The sequence below is a fragment of the Notechis scutatus genome, chromosome 6 (genome assembly GCF_049901735.1).
Source record: "Notechis scutatus isolate UNSWTSFEM ecotype Mainland chromosome 6, rNotScu1.2, whole genome shotgun sequence".
In the NCBI taxonomy this organism is placed as follows: domain Eukaryota; kingdom Metazoa; phylum Chordata; class Lepidosauria; order Squamata; family Elapidae; genus Notechis; species Notechis scutatus.
The window spans coordinates 29648410-29672041 of NC_142014.1; the positions used below are offsets into that span (position 1 = coordinate 29648410).

Below are 23632 nucleotides of genomic sequence, written 5' to 3' on the forward strand. Positions count from 1 at the left end.
CCAGACTGTTAGGTAATTTAATATGTGACAGCTATTTTCCAGCAATAAAGGATAATTAGACTCCTTTCTCCCATTTACTACTTAGCTCCAAAATCTAAAAACACAGCACGTAATTTAGTGTATTTTACAAAAATGCTAATGTGTTACAAACAGCAGGATTCAGCGTAAGTATTACAAATCTAAGTTGATATTTGTTAAAAAGTGAAATGCAGTGACATGCTGTTTCAGAAACAGAAAATTAAGGAATTAGTGGAAAAGATTTAGGGTAGGTAAGTAAAATGACAACAATTAACTCTCAAATCTTTCATATTGAGAGATAGATGATAGATAGATAGATAGATAGATAGATAGATAGATAGATAGATAGATAGATAGATAGAGACAGACAGAGCGGGGGGGAGAGAGACAGGCAGGCAGGCAGACAGACAGACAGACAGACAAAGAGAGAGAGACTGAGAGAGAAAGAGAGAGACAGAGAGAAGTACTCAAATTAAAAATAGCAACTGGAAGGAATTAAATCAAAGATACGTAGTGTATATGTTGTATTTAAGAAAGTCAACAAAAGCTCCTCAGAATGACAATACACAAAATAATGTTTATACCTAACATAGCATATTATAATTCACAGTAAACAAAGCTTTCTTAATAACATAATAATAATAGTACAATATAAATGATACACTTTTAAAAATAAGACTCGCATCTTTCCTTCCTGGAACTGAAGTCTCATCCAACATGGGTAGTCAGGTCTATTACAAGTGGTGGGAGAAAGGAAAGTTTAGAGTGATGGGAAGTGAATTTTCACTCCGAACTTTCAATGAAGGACGAAATTCAACAAAAGTCACCATCACCCTAAATGTGAAATCATTGTGTCTGAGAGACTTCTGCAGTTAGGATTGTGATAGTCTCTAAGGTTGGAATTATAGGCCCTTAAGTAAACTCAGGATTGGGCTGCTGGGGGGGTTCGCAGGGGTTCGGGAGAGCCCCTATCTAAGATACTGTGCAGTTTGGAGAACCCCCAAATCCCACTCCTGGCAGGCCCAGCCCCGCCTGCCCCTCCCCTCCCAGGAGTCCCCACACGGCCCGTTTAGGATGCAGGTAAGTGCAGGGCCCATGTGGAGGCTCAGGGAGGGTGAAAAATGGGCCTCTTAGAAGTTCAGGAAAGCCGGAAATGGGCCTGTTTTCAGCTTCCAGAGAGCCTCTGGAGCCCGGGGAGGTTGTTTTCACCCTCCCAGAAGCTTGAGAAAAGCTTCTGGAACCCAGGAAAGGCAAATATGCCACACACGCACACACACGCCATGGTGTAGGAGACTGACTAGGCCATGCCCACCATGGCCACTCCCACCCAACAACCAGGCAGAGAACCCTTTGCTAAAATTTTTGAAGCCCACCCCTGAGTAGACTACAGATATCACAGCTGAAGCTCCAAGACTTTGGCCACCAAATGAGAAGAGAGGACTCCTTGGAGAAGACCCAGATGTTGGGAAAGAGATGGAAGGCAGAAGGAAAAGGGGACAGCAGAGGATGAGATGGTTAGATGGTGTCATCAACCCAAGGAACATGAATTTGGGCAGACTTGGAGAGACAATGGAAGACAGTGGAGCCTGGCATGCTATGGTCCATGGAATTTGTAAGAGTTGGACATGACTTAGTGAGTGAAGAACAATATCAAGGTAGCCCCAAAGGTGCTTTTTTCATCCTTCCATTCCCCACTGTCAAAGCTGAAGAAGCTTCTTGGATGAGAAGCGAAATGTCTCCAAAGAAAAAACAAGGAAGCCCAGTTGCCTCCTGAAAAAAGCACCTTTGAGACAACCAAGACCTGGAGGACTGAGAATCTCTACAAACATTAAGGTAGACTACAACGATCACCATTGTATGTTCCTCTAATTCAAACCAGATTTTGTATTTTGTTGATTTCTAGGTATGGAAGATTCCCTGGGAAGAATGGCTGTGATTTGTCTGTCAGGCAGGCAAGCAAATAAATGAAACAAATAGTAAATGACCTAAGTGTTGGTTGCCCAAAAGGCTATCCATCCTTAAAGGGAAAGGGAAAGGTTCCCCTCGCACATGCGTGCTAGTCATTTCCAGCTCTAGGGGGTGGTGCTCATCTCCGTTACAAACCTGAAAAGCCAGCACTGTCCGAAGACATCTCCGTGGTCATGTGGCCGGCATGACTAAATGCCTTCAAAGGCACATGGAACGCTGTTCCCTTCCCACCAAGGGGGTCCCTATGTTTCTACTTGCATTTTTTACGTGCTTTCGAACTGCTAGGTTGGCAGAAGCTGGGACAAAGTAACGGGAGCTCACTCTGTTACATGGTTCTAGGGATTTGAACTGCCGAATTGCCGACCTTTCTGATTGACAAGCTCAGTGTCTTAGCCACTGAGTCACCGCATCCCTTCAATCCATCCTTAGGTAGGTTCAATTGTTCTTAATTGTTCTTTGCCTGATCTTGTTCACCACCATGCAAAATCTGCCCACCCAGATGTGTTACTTCAGGGCTGATGTCAGAAAATAGAAATTGCTTATGCTGTTTGTGGTTGCATCCTGTTTTTCTAGTCAGGAGTGGGGTAATTAGAGCATTTCCAGGTTCTGCTATAAAACTGGCAACACAGAAGGACACACTTTCCTTCCTTGTCCTGAGTTTCAAGGAGACTCGCAATGAGTGTGCGCTCCTTTTTGTGTTTTCTAGTCAGAAGTGCTTAAGGAAGGTGTTTCTGTAACGCTACGTTAATGCACAGAAACTAAGAAAAGGACTTAAATAATGTGCTTCATTGTTTCCAGGAATGGTTGAGTTCCCCTCCATGAGTAATTTTTCAAAAAAGGATCCGGGTGGAAAACAGAAGAAAGATGGTAAACATTTGTCACAGGTTCTCAAAACATCTGATGAAGGGTTTTTTTTTGTGTGAATTATCTGGTATCAGCGAGGCTTATCTGGGCTCCTGGTGTCTTCCCAACTATGTGTGTTTTGCTGGGCTTTCAAGCCTGCAATTCCTTATCCTGCCCTGTCAAGTTAATTACTGCAGCGTGGTTTTTGTGGATTTTTATTTACAGTTTGTATGTACTTTGTTTTCAGACTGAATTTCCTCCACTTAAAGACTGTTCTTGGGAGAAATTTTTCTCCAGCTGAAGGTAACCTGGACACTGGGGGCAAAGTTTGAGGTATTAAAGGGACTCTTCTTACTTATGCGACTGTGTTGCCTTTGTGCCACACCCCTTTGGGTCATCACACTCTGTCTCTGTTGTTAGCATCGGATGTATTACAAAGGTTTGTTTAAAGACAGATGATATATACATTTTGTCATTTGTATTATTTGCAAAGGAAGCAATTGTTTTCAGTAAAGGCTCAGTCAGTCAAAAAAAGTTTGTTTGCCCTAGCTTGAAAATTATTAAGAAAAGAGTGAGAAGCAGCTATCTTTCAGACTGTTGAACAGGTAAGTCGACTTATGACCACAATTAAGCCCAAAATTTCTGTTGCTAAGCAAGAAATTTGTTAAGAGAGTTTTGCCCCATTTTATGGCTTTTCTTTCCACCTTTGTTAAGTGAATCACTGAAGTTCTTAAATTAGTCACTCGGTTGTTAAGTGAGTATGGACTCCTCCCTTAACTTTCTTGTCAGAAGGTTGCAATTGTCATAAATGTGAGTCGGTTGTCAAGCATCTGAATGTAAATCATGTGAACCGTGCGGATGCTGCAATGGTTGTAAGTGTGAAAAATGGTTGTAAGTCACTTTTTTCAGTGCTGTTGTAACTTCGAATAGTCACTAAGGGATCTGTTGTAAGTCGAGGAGTACCGGTATTATGGAAGAACAATGCCAGTATCTCTTTGACAGCAATTACAATGGTTTTTTTCAAAATATGGTCCAAAAAAAAAAAAGATTGAACCCAAAAGATATTTTGCTCTGAATTCCCCATTAATGGCTAAAAACAAAGATAGTGGAATATTTTTAAAAGACACACATACAGACATATTTTACTATCAAATGTTAATCTGATCAGAGATAATTTTTGCCTCAAAAATAATTAATCCAGGGAAATTCTGCATCCACCCCTCGATCTAATTATCTACAGTGGTACCTTGGTACAAAACAGTATACAGTGGGAAGGTTCAAAAATTATCCTCATGATTCCTAGAAAACAACCTGCACTTAAACATCAGCAAGACAAAGGAGATGGTGTTAGAAGAGAGAGGAACCCGCCCCACTTTACATTGAGGGGAGAATGTGTGGGGAGAGTTTCCTCCTTTAAATTCCTGGGAGTCTACCTCAGCGAAGATCTCACCTGGAAAACCAACACAACCCAGGTGGCCAGAAAGGCCCAACAAAGACTCCATTTCCTTCGGGTCTTGTGAAAGAACAAAGTGGAAAAATGACTGATGACCTCCATTTACCGGTCCACAATAGAAAGCGTCCTCTCATATTGCATGACGGTGTGGTATGCTGGCTTGACAGCCGTGGATAGAAAGACACTACAGAGGGTGGTGAGCACAGCACAAAGCATTGTGGGCTGTTCCCTGATACCACTAGATGACCTCACTAGGGCTCGCTGCCTTAGAAGAGTGAGGAAAATCCTCAGGGATGACTCACATCCCAGTCAGCACTTCTTCACTTTCCTACCATCAGGTAGGAGATAGAGAAGTGGAGCCAGCTGCACCAACAGGCTGAAGAACAGTTTCTACCTGTGGGCTGTCAGACTTCTGAACAGAAATTAAGTTCATGTCAACATAGTATGATAGACTTGTCGGGCCGGCACATTGTGCAACAAGGTCACATAGTGTAATAAGATTGGGACTGGGTTAGGGACTTCTGTCCTCACTATGAGTTGTGTTCGGTGTGTGTGTGCACAAAGGAAGGCTCAACCAATCTCATTGTACACATGTTGTACCCTGACAATAAAGGTAATAATAACTCAACTGCTTTAAAACTCATCAAATTTGGTACTCAATGCATTTTGACACAAATATTTTGTCCCAATATTCATCGTTTGTTTAGTACTCAATCCACAAACTAGAATTTCTCGGTGTCGGCTACCTTGTGACTCACTGCATTATTCCTTATGGGAAAAAATTGTTTGTTACTTATCATTTTTGGTACTCACTGCAACTCCCAGAAGCTATTAACAATGAGTACTGAATACTGTAGTTATATCAAAGGGCATATTTCAAAATAAATGGTGGAAACAGATGGCATTTGTGCTATGGATGCAAGCTTCTCCCCAAACCATCTAAATAGAGAAACAAGCATTTTAGTGACAGTCCTGAAAATGTGCAATTGTTCAAGGCACATCAAGGTAACATCATGATTAAATCAAATCAGAAAGGCAACATAACATGTACATTTTATAGATAAGGAAAAGTTATTCAGAGAAATGATAATTAAGCAGAAGAAACTGATAGGGAAGGTTTCTGATATGACTAGTAAATCCTAAATTATTTGCATCAGCTACATATATAGAATTTCAAAATTTTGAGAACATTCTCAATTTAAAGCATTAGATATATATTTTAATGTCTTGGGGATTATTTTAATATAGTTAGAAAATGAAGAAGGTCACCCAAAACAAATGCATCTGTTATGTGTCACATTTTGAAAACAGATAATTGTATGTAACCCTGTAAAAATTTATTAGGTTTCCTTACTTCATTCAGTAGCTTTTTGAGGGCATATTAAACAACTTCCACAAATCCATATCTATTTCAAACAATATTTATGAGAAGAATCAAGATCTATGAATTCAGACACATGATTGGAGGAGATATGTTAGTCATGCATTTAAGGTCATGCAGTATATCTTTTTAATTTGGGATACCAAAGTTTATTTAACTTGAAAAATAGAAGCGAGCAGTCTGAGAAAGATGAAAAACATGTGAGTAAGCAAGCTATCGTTTAATTAACCAGATGGGTAAGGAAAGCAATTAAGCAGTACAATATAAGCAGTGGGCCAATATAATATTGCATAATAAAATATTAAAGAATAGATATATGCTGTAACCATTTCTAACAGAAACCCACAGAACAAAATGTAATTAAAACCATTAGACATTTCAATTAAAAGTGCCCAGGACATAAATATCATCAATAATTAAACAGCTAAAAATGTCTGACAAGCAAAGTCACTGGAGAAACCAGATTGACTTAACAACCATGTTGCTCATTTAAGAAATGCAGTGCTTCACTTAACAACCATGGCAAGAATGGTCACAAGATGGGGTCAAACTCACTGAACAACTGTCTCGCTCCGCAAGATAAATCTTGGGCTCAATTGTGGTCATAAGTTGAGGACTACCTCCATGAATGCTTTATCCTTGTGTACCCAGTGGTGGGGTTTAGCTGGTTCGCACCGGTTCACACGAACTGGTTGTTCAATTACTCAACCACCCATTCTCAGCTATCAAAATGGATCTTGGGTCCTGTGCTGCACTGCAATGGAGAAACAGGCAATGGAGTGGCCAGCATGAGGGAAAGAGAAGCTCAGCGCAGCACCCAGGATCCACTTTGATAGTGTGGGGGAGAGGGCAATAATTTGCCTGGCCAAATAACTGCGCAGTCTCCCCTACATTGGGCCCAGCTTCGATTGTGCTGCCAACTTAATTCCTCACCCCTCTCACTTTTTGCCCACAGATTGACCAACATCCCCTGCACACAGCTCCATGGGGAGGGGGGAATCCCTCCCTCCACTTCCCCACAATGCTTCACCTTCCCGTGCAAGCTCTTGGGAGCATCAACTCTTTGTCTTTATGGTAACCCCCCTCCTCGTTCCTCAGAAACCTTGCCTCTTAAAGGAGCCGTGTCCAGAAGGCTGAAAACAGCCGTGAGACCAATGTGCAGACAAGCACCCTTGGAATTTCCACTCTTTGGCAAAGGGTGGAAATTTAACAACTGGTTTGCCCAGGGTCAGGTCAGCCATCACAGGAAGCTTGTCCTGCATGTGTGGCAGAGGTGGAGGATGGGGATGGGCCACGCCTCCCACAACAGCCAACCTGACCCTGGGCGAACAGGTTGTCCAATTATTTGAATCCCACCACTGTGCGTACCTCTTTATTTATTTCTAAGTAGGCTGGCCTGCTTCTGTCATAAAATTTTATGAACATGAGATTGCCAGACTATTAAAGAACAGAGGTGGGTGTGAAGGCAAATATACGTGTCCAAGGATAATGATGGCAGATTGAATTTGGGTCATCCAATGTGAGTGTGTTTGAATTTTCTTAGTGATCTTGTGTGATGACCCAGGGCGTGGCACAAAAGGCAACATAGTCAGATAAGCAAGAAGACTCCCTTTATTAGTTCCAACTTTGTCCCCAATGTCCAGGTTACCTTCGGGCTGGAGAAAAACTCTCCCAGGAACAGTCTTTGACTGCAGAGAATTAAGTCCAAAACATGAGCAACACAAACTGTAACTTAAAGTCCAAACTGAAGTAATTAGTTTGGCAGGGCAGGGGCAAAAATTTCAGACTTGAAGGCACAGCAGAACTCACACAGTTGGGAAGATGCCAGGAACACAGATAAGCCACAACGATACAAGGTAAAGTCACATTTGTTCCCAGCAGCCTGCCGCATGCAGCCTGCCTTTCTTATCAACCGTCTTCCCAGCTGTGGCTAATGAAGGGAACCAGGGCCTTTTCCTCTCCCATAACCCATGCCACCCACATTGCTCTCTTCTCTGTTCATCCCTGCATATCCTAGGATGAAGAGTGGGTGGGCCTGGATCTTCCTCTGAACTCCCTCTCCCTTGTTCTACCTCTTCCCTGCTCTTCCCAGCAATACTTTGCCCTTCCCTAGCCTCCTCCATGGCCAATGGAACCAAACTCCCATTCCCTGTCAGCTGTCCGGCTTCCTCCTTGGATTCAGACTGACAGGAGCATGACACCTTGACACTCAGAAAAGGAACAGGTGAAGTAAAATAAAAATCTAACAATTAAGGATAAGTTAGGATGCCTATTCTCTCCCCATAGGTGGGTATCTCATTTATTCAACATGAAACAAAATATATATATTATTAGATAGGGAGCCTTACCACTGCTCAGGACTTCCGAGGGCTGGAAGAGGGCTGTTATCCTGCGTTTTCCACCTGGAAAAATACAGATAAGACTGGAAAAATATTGGAAGGACTGGTGTCCATAAGACCATGTTTAGGAAGTTTCATGATAGGGGCTCCATGAACTTAATATAATCCCACCTCAAAGTTCCATGAAATAAGCACAAATGTCTTAGCATTCTTGCAATGCAGAGGCCTCAATACATGGATAAGTTCTGCCATAGTCAAAGTTTAACTTCACCCATCATAAAGGAAGAGATTTGCTAGAACTGGAAGATAAAAATCATTGCTAGAATGGGAAGAAAAAGTGCAGCATTCAGTCCCACTATGCAATTTTACAAAAAAGATGATCTGATATTGCAACTACAGGTAGTCCTCAGGTTAACCACAATTGAGCCCAAAATTTATGTTGCTAAGCGAGACATTTGTTAAGTGAGTTTTGACCTATTTTATGACTTCCCTGGTCACTGTTGTTAAGTGAATCGCTGCCGTTGTTAAGTTAATCATACAGTTGTTGAGTGAATCTGGTTTCCTCCTTGACTTTGTACCTGAACATCAGCAAGACAAAGGAGATGGTGTTAGACTTCTGGAAGAAGAGAGAGGAACCCGCACCACTTTACATTGAGGGGGGAATGTGTGGGGAGAGTTTCCTCCTTTAAATTCTTGGGAGTCTACCTCAGCGAAGATCTCACCTGGAAAGCCAACACAACCCAGGTGGCCAGAAAGGCCCAACAAAGACTCCATTTCCTTGGGGTCTGCGAAAGAACAAAGTGGAAAAATGACTGATGACCTCCTTTTACTGGTCCACAATAGAAAGCGTCCGATAACATTGCATGATAATATGGTATGCTGGCTTGGCAGCCGCGGATAGAAAGACATTACAGAGGGTGGTGAGGATAACACAAAACATTGTGGGCTGTTCCCTGATACCACTAGATGACCTCGCTAGGGCTCGCTGCCTTAGAAGAGTGAGGAAAATCCTCAGGGACGACTAACACCCTGGCCAGCACTTCTTCACTTTCCTACCATCAGGTAGGAGATAGAGAAGCAGAGCCAGCTGCACCAACAGGCTGAAGAACAGTTTCTACCCGTGGGCTGTCAGACTCCTGAATGGAAAATAACTTCATGTCAACATAGTAGGATAGACTTGCGGGGCCGGCGCATTGTGCAACAAGGTCACATAGTGTAATACAATTGGGACTGGGTTAGGGACTTCTTTCCTCCCTGTGAGTTGTGTTGGGGGGGGGGTTGCACGAAGGGAGGCTCAGTCAATCTCATTGTACACATGTTGTACCCTGACAATAAAGGTAATAATAGCTCAACTGCTTTAAAACTCATCGAAATTAATACTCAATGCATTTTGACACAAATATTTTGTTCCAGTACTCACCGTTTGTTTAGTACTCAACCCACAAACTAGAATTTCTCGGTGTCGGCTACCTTGTGACTCACTGCATTATTCCTTACGGGAAAAATCTGTTTGATACTTATCATTTTTGGTACTCACTGCACCTCCCGGAAGCTATTAACAATGAGTACTGAGTACTGTAGTTATATCAAGGGACATATTTCAAAATAAATGTCAACATAGTAGGATAGAGTTGTAGGGCCGGCGCGTTGTGCAACAAGTCCATATAGTGTAACAAGATTGGGACTGAGTTAGGGACTTCTGTCCTCACTGTGAGTTGTGTTTGGGGAGGGGGGGTTGCACGAAGGGAGACTCAGCCAATCTCTTTTTACACATTTTGTACTCTGACACTAAAGGTTGATTTGCTTTGAAATATGAGTCAGTTGCCAAGGGCCTGAATTTTGATCATGGGGAGGCTGCAACCATCGTGTGGGTGAACCACGGTCATAAGACACTTGTTTCAGTGATGTTGTCAGGATTCCGGCAGTTACACCAAATAAATCATGAGCCTCAAGTCACACTACGAAAAGTAAAGAAGATTTATTTGAAGGTAACATTCTATGTCCGGAATTTACCTGGGCATAGCCAATTCTGAGATACGTAATTCACTGTCTTCCTTAATCCTGCTTTCCCACCCACCCCTCTGGGTGTACCATCCAATGAAACACGTCCATAGCCAAGAGTCATCAATCATACTATCCAACTAGATTTTTGCACGGCAGAAGCTTCAGTCATCTAATCAGTCTTTGAAGAAAATATGAATGGAATGTACTTTCGATTCCACACCACCATCTGCTCTTTGAAACTCCGCCCCCTTCTTTCTGTTGTCAACCATAAAACATGTATACAAAATGTTTTATGAGTTGACAGATGTTGTAACTTTGAACAGTCACTAAATGAACTGTGGTAAGTCGAGGGCTACCTACCTATAAAGGTAGTCCTCAACTTACAACAGATGGTTTAGGGGTCGTTTGAAGTTACAACATCACTGAAAAAAGTGACTTGTGACCATTTTTCACACTTATGACTGTGATCATGTGATTTACATCCGGATGCTTGACAACAGACTCACATTTATGATGGTTGCATTGTACTGGGGTACCGTGATCCCCTTTTGCAACCTTCTGACAAACAACATCAATGGGGGAAGCCAGATTCACTTAACATCTGTGTGACTAACTTAACAATTGCAGTGATTTACTTAACAACTGTGGCAAGAAAGGTTGTAAAACATGGCAAAACTCATTTAACAACTGTCTCGCTTAGCAACATAAATTTTGGACTCAATTATGGTTGTACGTTGAGGACTACCTATAGTCTAGAACTGTATGAAAATTTAAGAGTAATTAAGAACAAACACAGAGACTTCAAAAACCTCAAGTAGCCCAATCCAATGAATTAAATAAGAGTAACCAACTTGTTGCGATTAAAGGAGTAACGCAATCCAATCCAATCAAAAAGTAATCAAATCATATCAGATGGGTACTTCTTAATTCCCATTATTTTGCCAGTCAAGATTCTAGCATATAGTGTGATGACCCAAAGGGGCGTGGCACAAAGGCAACACAGTCAGATAATGGGTAGGAGTCCCTTTATTAGCTCTAACTTTGCCCCCAATTTCCTGGTTACCTTCTGGCTGGAGAAAAATTCTCCCAGGAACAGCCTTTGGCTGCAGAGAATCAAGTCCAAAACATGCTCAACAAACTGTAACTTTAAGTCCAATCAAGGCAAAATGAGGTAATTAGTTTGGCAGGGCAGGAGCAAGAATTCCAGACGTGAAGGCACGGCAATAACCCAACACGGTTGGGAAGTCACCAGGAACACAGATAAGCAAAGTTGACACAAGATAAGCTCATGTTTGCTCCCAGCAGCTGCCACACACAGCCTGCATTTCTTTTAAACTCTCTTCCCAGCTGTGGCTAATGAAGGGAATCAGGGCCCTTTCATCCCCCATAAGCCATGCAACCCACATTGCTCTCTTCTCCTTTCCTCCTTGTATGGTCTAGGATGAAGAGGGGGGTGGGCCTGGGTCTTCTTCTGAATTCCCTCTCCGTCTTCCCTGCTCTGCCCAGCCAGACTTTGCCCTTCCCCAGTTTCCTTCACAGCCAATAGAGCCACACTCCCACTGTCTTCGTCTTCCTCCTTGGATTCAGACTCCGACGGGGCATGACATATAGCTAACGCTCTCCTAGAGATATACACAAAGCTGAAATCTGATTAACTTTGCCAAAACTTCAGCATTTTTTTTCAAGGACCCCTAACTGAAGGACATAAAATTATGGTTTTGGAGACATGATGATTACAGATATTACATGGAATGTAGCCTGAGGGAAAACAAAGGTATTTCCCAAATTTCTATCACAATATCTGTGGCTTTTAATCTCTGGCTACAGATAGATGAGGGAGTTTTTCCATGGAATGTTGGTATAAAAATTACGGCAATAAACTCATTTTATTTTATTTTTTAGCCTGCTTTTCATTTCTGGTCAAGTACATTTTCAAGAGACTCCATTGTTTGGAAACCCACATATTCCTTGGATAATAGTAATACCATTTGATCTTCAGCTGCTTGAAAAATACAAACAAAAGCCCTCTGCTTAATAGATCTCAGGAAAGCAAAATTGAGATGCAATGGACAAAATCTGTTCATTCCGTAAATATCTTCCCATGCATAAAATCCAGTTTGCCAATTTACAAAGGAGTAAGATGCTTAAAATTTCTAAGCTACACATGCATAAACTATGACCATATTATATTATACATGTATCAAATGTATAAAACAGCATACACTCATATGTCTAAAATCCTGTTCAGATTTAATTGGCATTCAACTTCTGTTCAAAAGCCCCCGGTAAATTTCTGACTCTCCTCATCTTAGCTTCAGTAAGAGAGGGGACTGAATCATGGTATATATCAAGCTTTATTTGTAACAATCCTAAATTACCACTGAGCATAATTTATGTTGTGGAGCCAACCATACATCACCGAAGAGAGTTTTAAATGTATGAATTTTGCAAGGCTGTTTACCATGTTAGGTGGCTCGAAAGCAAGACTCAGGGAAAAACAAAACAGAAAAACTCTCCTGCTTTAACAAGGGGTTGGACTAGAAGACCTCCAAGGTCCCTTCCAGCTTGATATTCTGATAGTTTGAAGAGCCTGATGAGGCCATGAATCACTTAAAATGGGGACTTCAGCCTGAATTTTTTATACAAATCTGATTAGCTCTTGCCTTCTGACTCTCTTTTATTCTGAAATATATGCAAAATATATGCACGCTGTTTATGTAAAGCAGGGGTGTCAAACTCAAGACCTGTGGTTCTGGCCCACAGGGCTGGCCTGGAAATATCAAAGGACCGGCCCATGGTGCCTCTGGTGGCTAAAATGGGCTGCGTGCGCCCCCCTGAGCCTCGTCTTCACCCTCAATGGCCTCCTGCAACACTCTGCCAGCCGAAAGTAGGCCAAAAAATGGGACAAAATGGGCCAAAAAACAGGCTGAAAATGGGCTGAAGGGCCAAAAAATGGGCCAAAATCAGGCGGAAATGGGATTAAAAATGGGTTAAAAACAGGCCAAAAAACAGGCCAAAATGGGCTGAAATGGGCAAAAAAACAGGACAAAAAAGAGATGAAAAATGGGATGAAAATGGGCCACAATTGGGCTGAAAAACAGGCTGAAAAACAGGCTGAAAAACAGGCTGAAATGGGCCAAGAAAGGCTGAAAATGGGCTGAAATGGGCCAAAAAACAGGTCAAAAACAGGCCAAAAAGGGATGGAAAATGGGATGAAAATGGGCCAAAAACAGTCTGAAAAACAAGCCGAAAATGGGCTGAAATGGGCCAAAAACAGGACAAAAACAGGATGAAAAATGGGATGAAAAACAGGCTGAAAACAGGGGCCGAAAATGGCCGAAAACCAAGGACCGAAAACGGCCGGTAGAATATTGCAGGAGGCCATGGAGGGTGAAAACAAGGTATAGCGGGGCCATGTATGGACCCCCCATGCCCCATTTTGACCAGCAGGGTGCTGCAGGAAGCATCCATCCCACCCTCCTGCCCCTCAGCCAGCCCAGGGAGGAGAGCAAAATGCTGATCCAGCCCTCGAAGAAATCCAGTTTGATACCACTGATGTAAAGAGATCTCCAATTTCAGAAGGAAGGAAGGAAAGGAGGAAGAAAGGAAGAAAGGGTGGGAGAGAGGGAGGAGGAAGGGAGAAGGGGGTAGCATTAGCCCTTACACTTATATAACGCTTCACAGGGCTTTACAGCCCTTTCTAAGCAGTTTTACAGAGTCAGCCTCTTGCCCCTAACAATCTGCGTCCTCATTTTACCGACCACAGAAAGATGGAAGGCTGAGTCAACCTTGAGCCCATCGGGATCGAACTCCTGGCAGGGGGCAGAGTCAGCCTGCTATACCGTATTCTAAGCACTGTGCCACCAGGGCTCAAAAACTTTGTATGGTAAACAAACACAAAACCTCAGATTCAAAAGCCGCACCTCAAATCGCACTTATTGGCCTGTTTTAATGGATTGTGTGCTGTCATTTTCAACCCTTAGCAATCTCATAGATTTCCTACAGATCTGGTTCTTCAAATCTTCCAATGTTGGACCTATTGCTACTATAACTTACTCCATCCACTTCCCTTCTGGTCCTGTCAACAGTGGTGTCCCCCAAGGCAGTGTTCTAGGACCAACGCATTTCATACTCTACATAAATGACCTCTGTGATCATATTAAGAGCAACTGCGTTCTCTTCACTGGTGATGTAAAGCTGTTCAACACCACAGACAATACTGCTACCCTTCAAAAAGACCTTATCAGAATGGTAAAAAAAATGGCAATTTCAAATCTCAACAAATAAATGCTCTGTCCTACATATTGGCAAAAAAAATCAGAAAATAAAATACAGGCTGAATAGTCAAGATCTTGTTGATGATCCAAACTCTGTCAAGGACCTTGGAATACTCACCTCTAATGATCTAAGTGCTAGAGCCCACTGCAACTACATAGCCAAAAAGGCATTAAGAGTTGTTAACCTAATCTTACGTAGCTTTTTCTCTAGTAATATTACACTAATAACTAGAGCATACAAAACATTTGCTAGACCAATACTCGAATACAGCTCATCAGTCTGGAACCCACATTACGTATCTGATATTAACACAGTTGAGAAAGTCCAGAAATATTTCACAAGAAGAGTTCTCCACTCCTCTACTCGTTGTAGAATACCTTATGCCACCAGACTTGAAATTCTAGACCTAGAAAACCTAGAACTACGCCGCCTTCGGTCCGATCTAAGTATAGTATATAAAATCATACATTGCAATGTCCTACCTGTCAATGAATACTTCAGCTTCAACGACAATAACACAAGAGCAAACAATAGATACAAACTCAAGGTAAATCGCACCAAACTTGACTGCAGGAAATACGACTTCAGCAACAGAGTGGTCAATGTCTGGAATACTCTACCTGACTCTGTGGTTTCTTCCCCAAACCCCAAAAACTTTAACCTTAGACTGTCTACTATTGAACTCGCCCCTTTCCTAAGAGGTCTGTAGGGGGCGTGCATAAGCGCACCAACGTGTCTACGATCCCTGTCCTAATGTTTCTTTTATTTTTTATTTTTCTTATATATATCCATGTATTCAAAACTATAGTTTTTTACTTATACCTATTATCTTGTAAGCAATTGTCAAAAATAAATAAATAAATGAATAAATGAATGAATGAATGAATAAATAAATAAATAAATAAATAAATAAATAAATAAATAAATAAATAAATAAATAAATAAACTTCTTCTCTTTCCTTCCACTCTTCCCAGGATTAGAGCTGAATCTTTGCCTATTTTCCGTTATCTGCATGTTTATCAGGAAGAAATGCAAGCAATATCCAAATAATTCTCTAAATTATTGCCGATTATGATGTCTTCCATCTGTCACTATGATTACAATAATAATATTAATAATCCATTTTGAGCCAACATCTGTACCATTTCTGCTACACTAATCCCTGGGATACCAAAGGAAACTGAACAAACAGCTGTCAACAGCAATAGTAGTTTTCATCCGTTTACATTTACGCTCCGGCCAACAGATCACACATCGGCAAATAAATTTACAGACAGGTATAACATTCATCAATAAAAAAGAAATGTTGAAGAATTGAGTTGTGTTTGTATTCTTGAGGGATGCAGGAAGAGGTTATCTTAAAAACTGAGCGTGGCTATCCGCTCAGTTTTTTCTTTCTCTTTTCTTTCTTTCTTTCTTTCTTTCTTTCTTTCTTTCTTTCTTTCTTTCTTTCTTTCTTTCTTTCTTTCTTTCTTTCTTTCTTTCTTTCTTCTTTCTTTCTTTCTTTCTTTCTTCTTTCTTTCTCTCTCTCTCTCTCTCTCTCTCTTCTTCTTCTTCTTCCTTCCTTCCTTCCTTCCTTCCTTCCTTCCTTTCTCTTCTTCTTTCTTTCTTTCTTTCTTTCTTTCTTTCTTTCTTTCTTTCTTTCTTTCTTTCTTTCTTTCTTTCTTTCTTTCTTTCTTTCTTCCTTCCTTCCTTCCTTTCTTTCTTTCTTTCTTTCTTTCTCTTTCTTTCCTTCCTTCCTTCCTTTCTCTTTCTTCCTTCCCCTCCCCCTCCCCCCTTTCTTTTTTTCTTTCCCTGGTTATGGGAAAATATTTCCTTATTTCCCTCAAAATCCATCTGTAGAACAGAGTAGCAGAATAACAAAGTGGGAAGGGGCTTTGGAGATCATGTATGAACCCAGAGATGGTAGTCCTATGACCAACATTTACATTGCCACACAAGGCAGTTTCTAAGTGAGTTTTGCCCTGTTTTATTACTATTTTTTCCCACAATCGCTAGGCAAATTTCTCCAGTTGTTAAGTGGGTGAAGCGGTCATTCAGCAAACCTGGCTTCCCCTTTTGACTTGGCTTGTCAGAAGGCCACTGCAATTGTCATAAATATGAGTGGGATGCTACAAAGGTCATAATCATAAATTACTTTTTTTCAGTGTCATCATAACTTTGTACAGTCACTAAATAAATGGTTTCAGGTCAAGGATTACCTGTATAAGCAAAGCTAAGATGAGGGATCTTTAAAGAGATGGAATAAAGCAATGTTACTTCACTGTTTGAGACTATATTTAATTTTAAATAAGAACAATTAGTTCTGTTATTCAGATGCCACACTGTGCCATGCATATTAATGTTCTTTATACCCAAATTCATCGGCTAAAAGTACTTAACTGAAGGCAGTAAGTCATGTTAAAACAGAGAAATAATCTTTAAGTGGTCTCACACAGTCAGTGAAAAATACCCTCGGTAGTAAATCTGTTGCAAAAAAATTGATTTAAGACAACTGAATAGAAGCAGAAAACCTGTTATATAAGGTAGGAAGGAGAAGGAAACACAAGAGGATTTGAATAAATGTTTTCTAGATAAGAATGAAAGGTCGGCAGTTCGGCAGTTCGAATCCCCAGCGCCGCGTAATGGAGTGAGCTCCCATTACTTGTCCCAGCTTCTGCCACCCTAGCAGTTCGAAAGCAGATAAAAAATGCAAGTAGAAAAATAGGGACCACTTTGGTGCGAAGGTAAAAGTGTTCCATGCAGCTTCAGTGTTTAGTCATGCTGGTCACATGACCATGGAGACATCTTCAGACAGCATATGTGTGAGGGGAACCTTTACCTTAGAAACAGTCTGGCTAAAATTCTTTGTTTATGGATTCATTATTTCCTGATAAAAAAAAATACTGATCCTAAATCCTTAGATGTTGTCCCAGCTCCATTATTTTGTGAAGCCTATCATACCCTCCTTTATACTTTGCATTTATGACCATTTGTCAAATGTTCCTTTGTGAATGACTGAACTGAAATTGTTTTTTTTCTAATTTTCTGGGAATATTTCCAAATGAAAACTCGTATATCTGGATCAGAAGCTAGTGATGCTTTCAGGAAATGAATGATATGTGCATGAAGTTAGAACTTCCCCCTGAGGTGCTACCATAAATTTCTCTCTCCCTGGTACAGTATATGAAAATTGAAAAGGCATGTTGGATAATAAGAATATTCCCTGTCATGTGTGAAAGGAAGCTGCTTTTCCCAATGAGTTGGGAGGGTAGATTGGAGAGATTAGGATCAGGTATAGATATAGTTTGTAGAGTTAGAATGCTCCAAATGAAACAGAAGATGTTAGAGAAATTATGTTTATATGTAGCACCGCAGACAAAATAAGGGTACAGTCACCATGTGCTTTACTGCTTAACTGCAGCAGGAAGCAGGAAACTCTATTTAGTACAAAAAGAACATAGATTATAAACCATAGATCCAAACTTTCAAGCACTGCCATCTACTGGTTGAATAATACTGTATTCAGTTCTATTAGTTGTTGCATAAAAATACATTCCAACAAAATGTATTCCCACAGAAATCTGTCACATGATGCAATTGCAAGTTGCATGAAAACATAAAAAAACAAATTGATATTGGAGGCAATAACACAGGGAGAAAAACAGTAATTCAATTTGAAGGAGTGATCCTGAAAGGTTCAATCTCATTGAAAACAAATAAACAGGGCACAAAGAAATCTATAATTTTCTTGTCTGCTTCAGGTTTTTTCTCTCAATCATTTATGTATCACAGATTCTAAAACCCAAATCTGAAACTTGGTAGGAGTTGGTTTGAGTCAAGGATTATCCAAACTGAACAAATAAAATAAAATCAAACTAAAATAACTCTAGTATAAAATATTTAGTTCAGAGAGTCTTGTGCTATTTTATATATATATTTTTAAAAATAAATTGGGATGAATTGTTAATGAAAATTACATCAGAAATTACAGAAATTTACAGCAGCTCCTTCCCACCTTCTTCCATAGAAAAATATGACAGAAATCTAAGCAAATGTAGTGCTTTCCTTCCGGAAGGTGAACTGATGATCCCATCCAGGGCAGAATTGATCCTTAGCCTCAACGTTGCAGGAGTATAAAACAGAGCATGCTTCCTGTCTGATTCAAGCAGTGGCAAAAAAGGACAAGTACACTAATTGAGGGTTAGGCGTAACTTCAAGTAGCCAGCTATTTGGAGATACTTCAAGGACATGCTGAAGGAAGGTCAGTTTAAGAGTATATCATTGAGTTTCATGTGTTCGCTCAGGCTGTGGCTGGAATGAAAGTCACGTTCAAAGGCAGAGTCCGAAAACTTCCTTTAGAGTACAGAATGAGTTCATTGTTCAGGACTCCTAACAGATAAAGTTAGCATTTATTTAAAGGAAGACTCAAAGGATCCCTAGCATGGATGATGTTACCTAGTTTGGGTAATGAAACCGCTGCAAGAAAACAAGAAAGCTCAGAGAGCACGAAGGATCCCTCGCTCAAAGAATTTATCTAATGTAAGGCTTAAAGTGTGAGAAATGGAAGAGAAGGAGAACATTATTCTTTTGTTTTATTCCCTCCAGTCCTGAAAGCACACAAGGACTACATCCATATTGCAAAGAGCTTGATAATTCTGCATATTAGTGACTTCTTAAGAGGCACGGGGACGCAGTGGCTCAGTGGCTAAGACACTGAGCTTGTCAATCAGAAAGGTCAGCAGTTCGGTGATTCAAACCCCTTGCGCCACGTAACTGAGGGAGCTCCCGTTCCTTGTCCCAGCTTTCTGCCAAACTAGCAGTTCGAAAGAATGTAAAAAATGCAAGTAGTAAAATACGGACCCCTTTGGTGGGAAGGGAACAGTGTTCCGTGCACCTTCGGCATTTAGTCCTGCCGGCCACATGACCATGGAGACGTCTTCGGACCACGCTGGCTCTTTGGCTTTGTAACAGAGATAAGCACCGCCCCCGGAAACGACTAGAACATATGTGTGAGGGGAACCTTAACCTAATACCTTTAAGAGGCTTACCTTCCAAAGCATTATGGACTGGAGACTAAGACTAGACAAACTAGAAGCTAAAACATATGAAGAATGGTTGCAGGATATGGGGAGGAAAAGAAGGACATGGTAGCACTGTTCCAATATTTGAGGGGTTGCCCCAGAGAAGAGGGGGTCAACCTATTCTCCAAGGCACCGGAATTTAGAATAGAATAGAATAATAGAGTTTGAAGGAACCTTGGAGGTCTTCTAGTCCAACCCCCTGCTTAGGCAGGAAACACTACACCATTTCAGATAAATGGCTGTCCAATCTCTTCTTAAAATCTTCTAGTGTTGGAGCACTCACAACTTTTGGAGGCAAGTTGTTCCACTGATTAATTGTTCTCCCTGTCAGGAAATTTCTCCTTAGTTCTAGGTTGCTTCTCTCCTTGATTAGTTTCCATCCATTGCTTCTTGTTCTGCCTTCAGGTTCTTTGTAGAATAGCTTGACTCCCTCTTCTTTGGGGCAACCCCTGAAATATTGGAATACTGCTATCATGTCCCCCCTAGTCCTTCTTTTCATCAAACTATACATACCCAATTAAAGCAACCGTTCTTTATGTTTTAGCCTCCAGCCCCCTAATCAGGGGTGGGATTCTACCAGTTCGCACCTATTCACTAGAACCGGTTGTTAACATTCTAAGCAGTTTGGAGAACCGGTTGTTAGAAGAAATTACTGGCCTAATCCTGTAAGGAAGGCAGGAAGGAAACATTCTGGTGTTGCTTACAGAAACTGCCCCTCCGTTAACCTTTATTACATTCTTGGCAGGACTAGACTTCCTGTCTCAGGAGCGTCTCTGGAGTTTTTTTTCCTCTCCTTTGCTGGTACTTTGCTTGTGTGGAGTCACCATTCAAAGTTACAATGGCACTGAAAAAAGTGACTTATGACCATTTTTCACGCTTACAGCTGTTGCAGCACCCCCACACTCATGAGAGGCCAGACAAAGAGATGCATGCCTCGATGTGAGTGATACTGAGTTGGCCACACCCAGCCAATAACATGACCACCAAGTCACGTCCACCTAGTCACGTGACCACCAAGCCACGCCCACCACCTAAGCCATGTCCACAGAACGGGTTGTTAAAAAATTTGAACCCTATCCCTGCCCCTAATCAACTTTGTTGCTCTTCTCTGCACTCTTTCTAGAGCTGTGATGGTGAACCTATGGCGCACGTGCCAGAGGTGGCACGCAGAGCCCTTTCTGTGGGCAAGTGCGCCATTGCCAGCTACGCTTCTGGTTTCCGTCATGGCCCATTTTTGGCCAGCAGAGTGCTTCTGGAGGCCAGGGAGGCTGAAACTGAGCCATGGGGGGGATCATGGGGCCCCCGCAGGGCCCATTTTTGGCTGGCAGAATTCTGCTGGAGGCCAGGGAGAAAAAAATGGGCCATGTGAGGGCTTCACGAGGCGTCTGAATGGCCCATTTTGGCCGGCAGAGGCACCAGGGTCCAGTCCTTTGATATTTCCAGGCTGGCCTCATGGACCAGATTTAAGCACCCTGCCTTGATTTTGATACCCCTGCCCTAGGAAATTCATAAAATCTTGGTAGGAATGATAATACTTTATATGTATTTTATATATAATGTATTCTTGTATTTTACATTTATAATAAAATATAATAACACTTTATAACAATAGTGGTATAAAATAACGCATTGGAAACAAGGAATAATGTATTGGAAGCTTAAAGGCAGTGTTATTAGAAGGTACCAATACCACTCTATAAAGCCTTAGTAAGACCACACCTAGAGTACTGCATCCAGTTTTGGTCACCACACTATAAAAAAGATGTTGAGACTCGAGAAAAAGTACAGAGAAGAGCAACCAGGATGATTAGGGGACTGGAGGCTAAAACATATGAAGAACGGTTGCAGGAACATACCATGAGTGGTTGCAGGAACTGGGCCAGGCTAGTCTAGGGAAGAGAAGGACCAGGGGAGACATGATAGCAGTCTTCCAATACTTGAGTGACTGCCACAGAGAGGAAGGAATCAAGCTATTTTCCAAAGCACCCAAAGGCCAGACAAGAAATAATGGATGGAAATTGAACAAAGAGAGATTCAAGAAGAGATTGGACTCCCATCTGTCAGAAATGGTGCAGAGTCTCCTGCTTGGGCAGAAGGTTGGATTAGATGACCTACAAGGACCCTTCCAACTCTGATTATCTGTTTAATCTGTTTAAGGTAAAGCAATCATTCATTGGCAAAGATTTTATGTTGGATTGCTATACTGGAACTGTAACGATTAACCAATTTTGTAACAACTCTCTCATAATCCAAAATAATCTATATCCCCAGTCACATTTAATGAAGTTGGAGAAACATAAGCAGGGTTGGTGGAACATCATTAAAGGAAAAAAAGGGAAAAAAACAGTGTTTTAAGCACTGTCAATAGTTTTTAAAATCAAATATAGAATTTTAAGAATGGAGCTCATTAGTGCGTAACATTAAATCTTTTTTAACTCTTTTCCTGCCAAGCCAAAGAGTACTTTCAAAATAATTTTAAAAGCTAACTTCTCTGTCCCTGAGTAAAAACATGTACAGCCTGGTTATTCTTCAAAGTAGTTGGGACTGCAGACGCCAGAATTCGTCATTTTACATAATGTCTGGGACATCTGGACATTATCTAAAAAAAGGATGAGCTAAAGAAAATAGATCAAGATCCTTTGTAATTTAGATCCTCCAGGATCTAAGTCACTTTGTTGCTTGGATTCTGCCTGCATGGAACTGTTGAAAGCAGCTCCAGGCATAATAAGTAGTTATACTAGCATTCAGCCAAAGACCGTCATATACAGAGGATAAACAATCATTACAACACCGAGGGTGTATTGCCTGACCATTGTTTAGTAGCTGGGGAACCATTTCACACTGAAAAACCACCCCAGCAGATAACAGCTGGCAGCATTAGAAAAAAACACTCTAGTTTTGTACCATTACCCAATAACAATATAATTTAGACTTATATACCGCTTCACAGTGCTTTATAGCTCTCAGTAAGTGGTTTACAGAGTCCCCCATCAATCTGAGTCCTCATTTTACCAACCTCAGAAAGACAGAAAACTAGCCAATCTAAAGCCAGTCAGAATCGAACTCCAGACTGTGAGTAGAATGCAATAATGAATTCTAACCACAGCACCACCAGGTAGAATGAGAAAGGGAATAAGGGAGGGAGGGAGGAAAGGGCAACAAAGATGATTGACAGGGGGCTGGAGGCTAAAACGTATGAAAAACAGTTCCAGGTTTTGGGTATTTTGATTCTAGAGTAAAGAAGAACTAGGGGTGATATAATAGCAGTGTTCCAATATTTGAGGGGCTGTCCCAAAGAAGAGGGAGTCAAGCTATTATCCAAAGCACCAGAAGGCAAGACAAGAAGAAATGAATGGAAACTAATCAAGGAGAGAAGCAACCTAGAACTAAGGAGAGATTTCCTGACAGTGAGAACAATCAATCAGTGGAACAACTTGCCCCTAGAAGTTGTGGGTGCTCCAATACTGGAGGTTTTAAAGAAGAGATTGGATAACCATTTGTAGTGATAACACTACATCTCTTCCAAAGTTTGACAGTATATGCTGAGACAAAGTACTACAGTGAAGGAAAAGAAACAAAAATACTTGAATTTGGTCAATGAATCAATCATCCCAATACTGCAGTTATGTTACTACACAAGGATATTGTATGTCTGTCTGTCCATTCCACCCTTTCCATCCACCCACCCACAAATCCATCCATCCATCCATCTAGCTAGGGGGTTGGACTAGAACACCCTCAAGATTCCTTCAACTCTGTTAATCTATTTCTCTTCTCTTCTCTTCTCTTCTCTTCTCTTCTCTTCTCTTCTCTTCTCTTCTCTTCTCTTCTCTTCTCTTCTCCTCTTCCCTTGCCTTCCCTTGCCTTCCCTTGCCTTCCCTTGCCTTCCCTTGCCTTGCCTTCCCTTCCCTTCCCTTCCCTTCCCTTCCCTTACCTTACATTCTAATTCTATTCCATTCCATTCCATTCCATTCTAATTCTATTCCACTCCATTCTATTCTATTCTATTCTATTCTGTTCTGTTCTGTTCTGTTCTATCATCAATCTATATCTTTCTATATCCTATCATCTATCTATCTATCTATCTATCTATCTATCTATCTATCTATCTATCTATCTATCTATCTATCTCTCATCTATCTATCTATCTATCTATCTATCTATCTATCTATCTATCTATCTATCTATCTATCTATCTATCTATCTATCTATCTATCTGAAATCCATCAGCATTGGTACACTAGTTTTTCAAATATACTGTATAATATTTTGAAAGTGGTTTTT

General features: G+C 41.1%; 1 protein-coding gene across 11 annotated transcripts in view; it reads right to left on the reverse strand.

Moving 5' to 3' along the window:
• MAGI2 (membrane associated guanylate kinase, WW and PDZ domain containing 2) overlaps positions 1-23632 on the reverse strand; it is a 585270-nt gene that overhangs the window by 521179 nt on the left and 40459 nt on the right. For 8 of the 11 annotated variants that reach the window (XM_087967826.1, XM_087967821.1, XM_087967822.1 and 5 more), the window contains exon 2: positions 8012-8065. The exons of the other annotated variants lie outside the window; for them this stretch is intronic. In XM_087967826.1, the coding sequence (XP_087823952.1) occupies positions 8012-8065 (54 nt within the window). The remainder of the gene's footprint in view (positions 1-8011; positions 8066-23632) is intronic. 11 annotated transcript variants of the gene reach the window in all.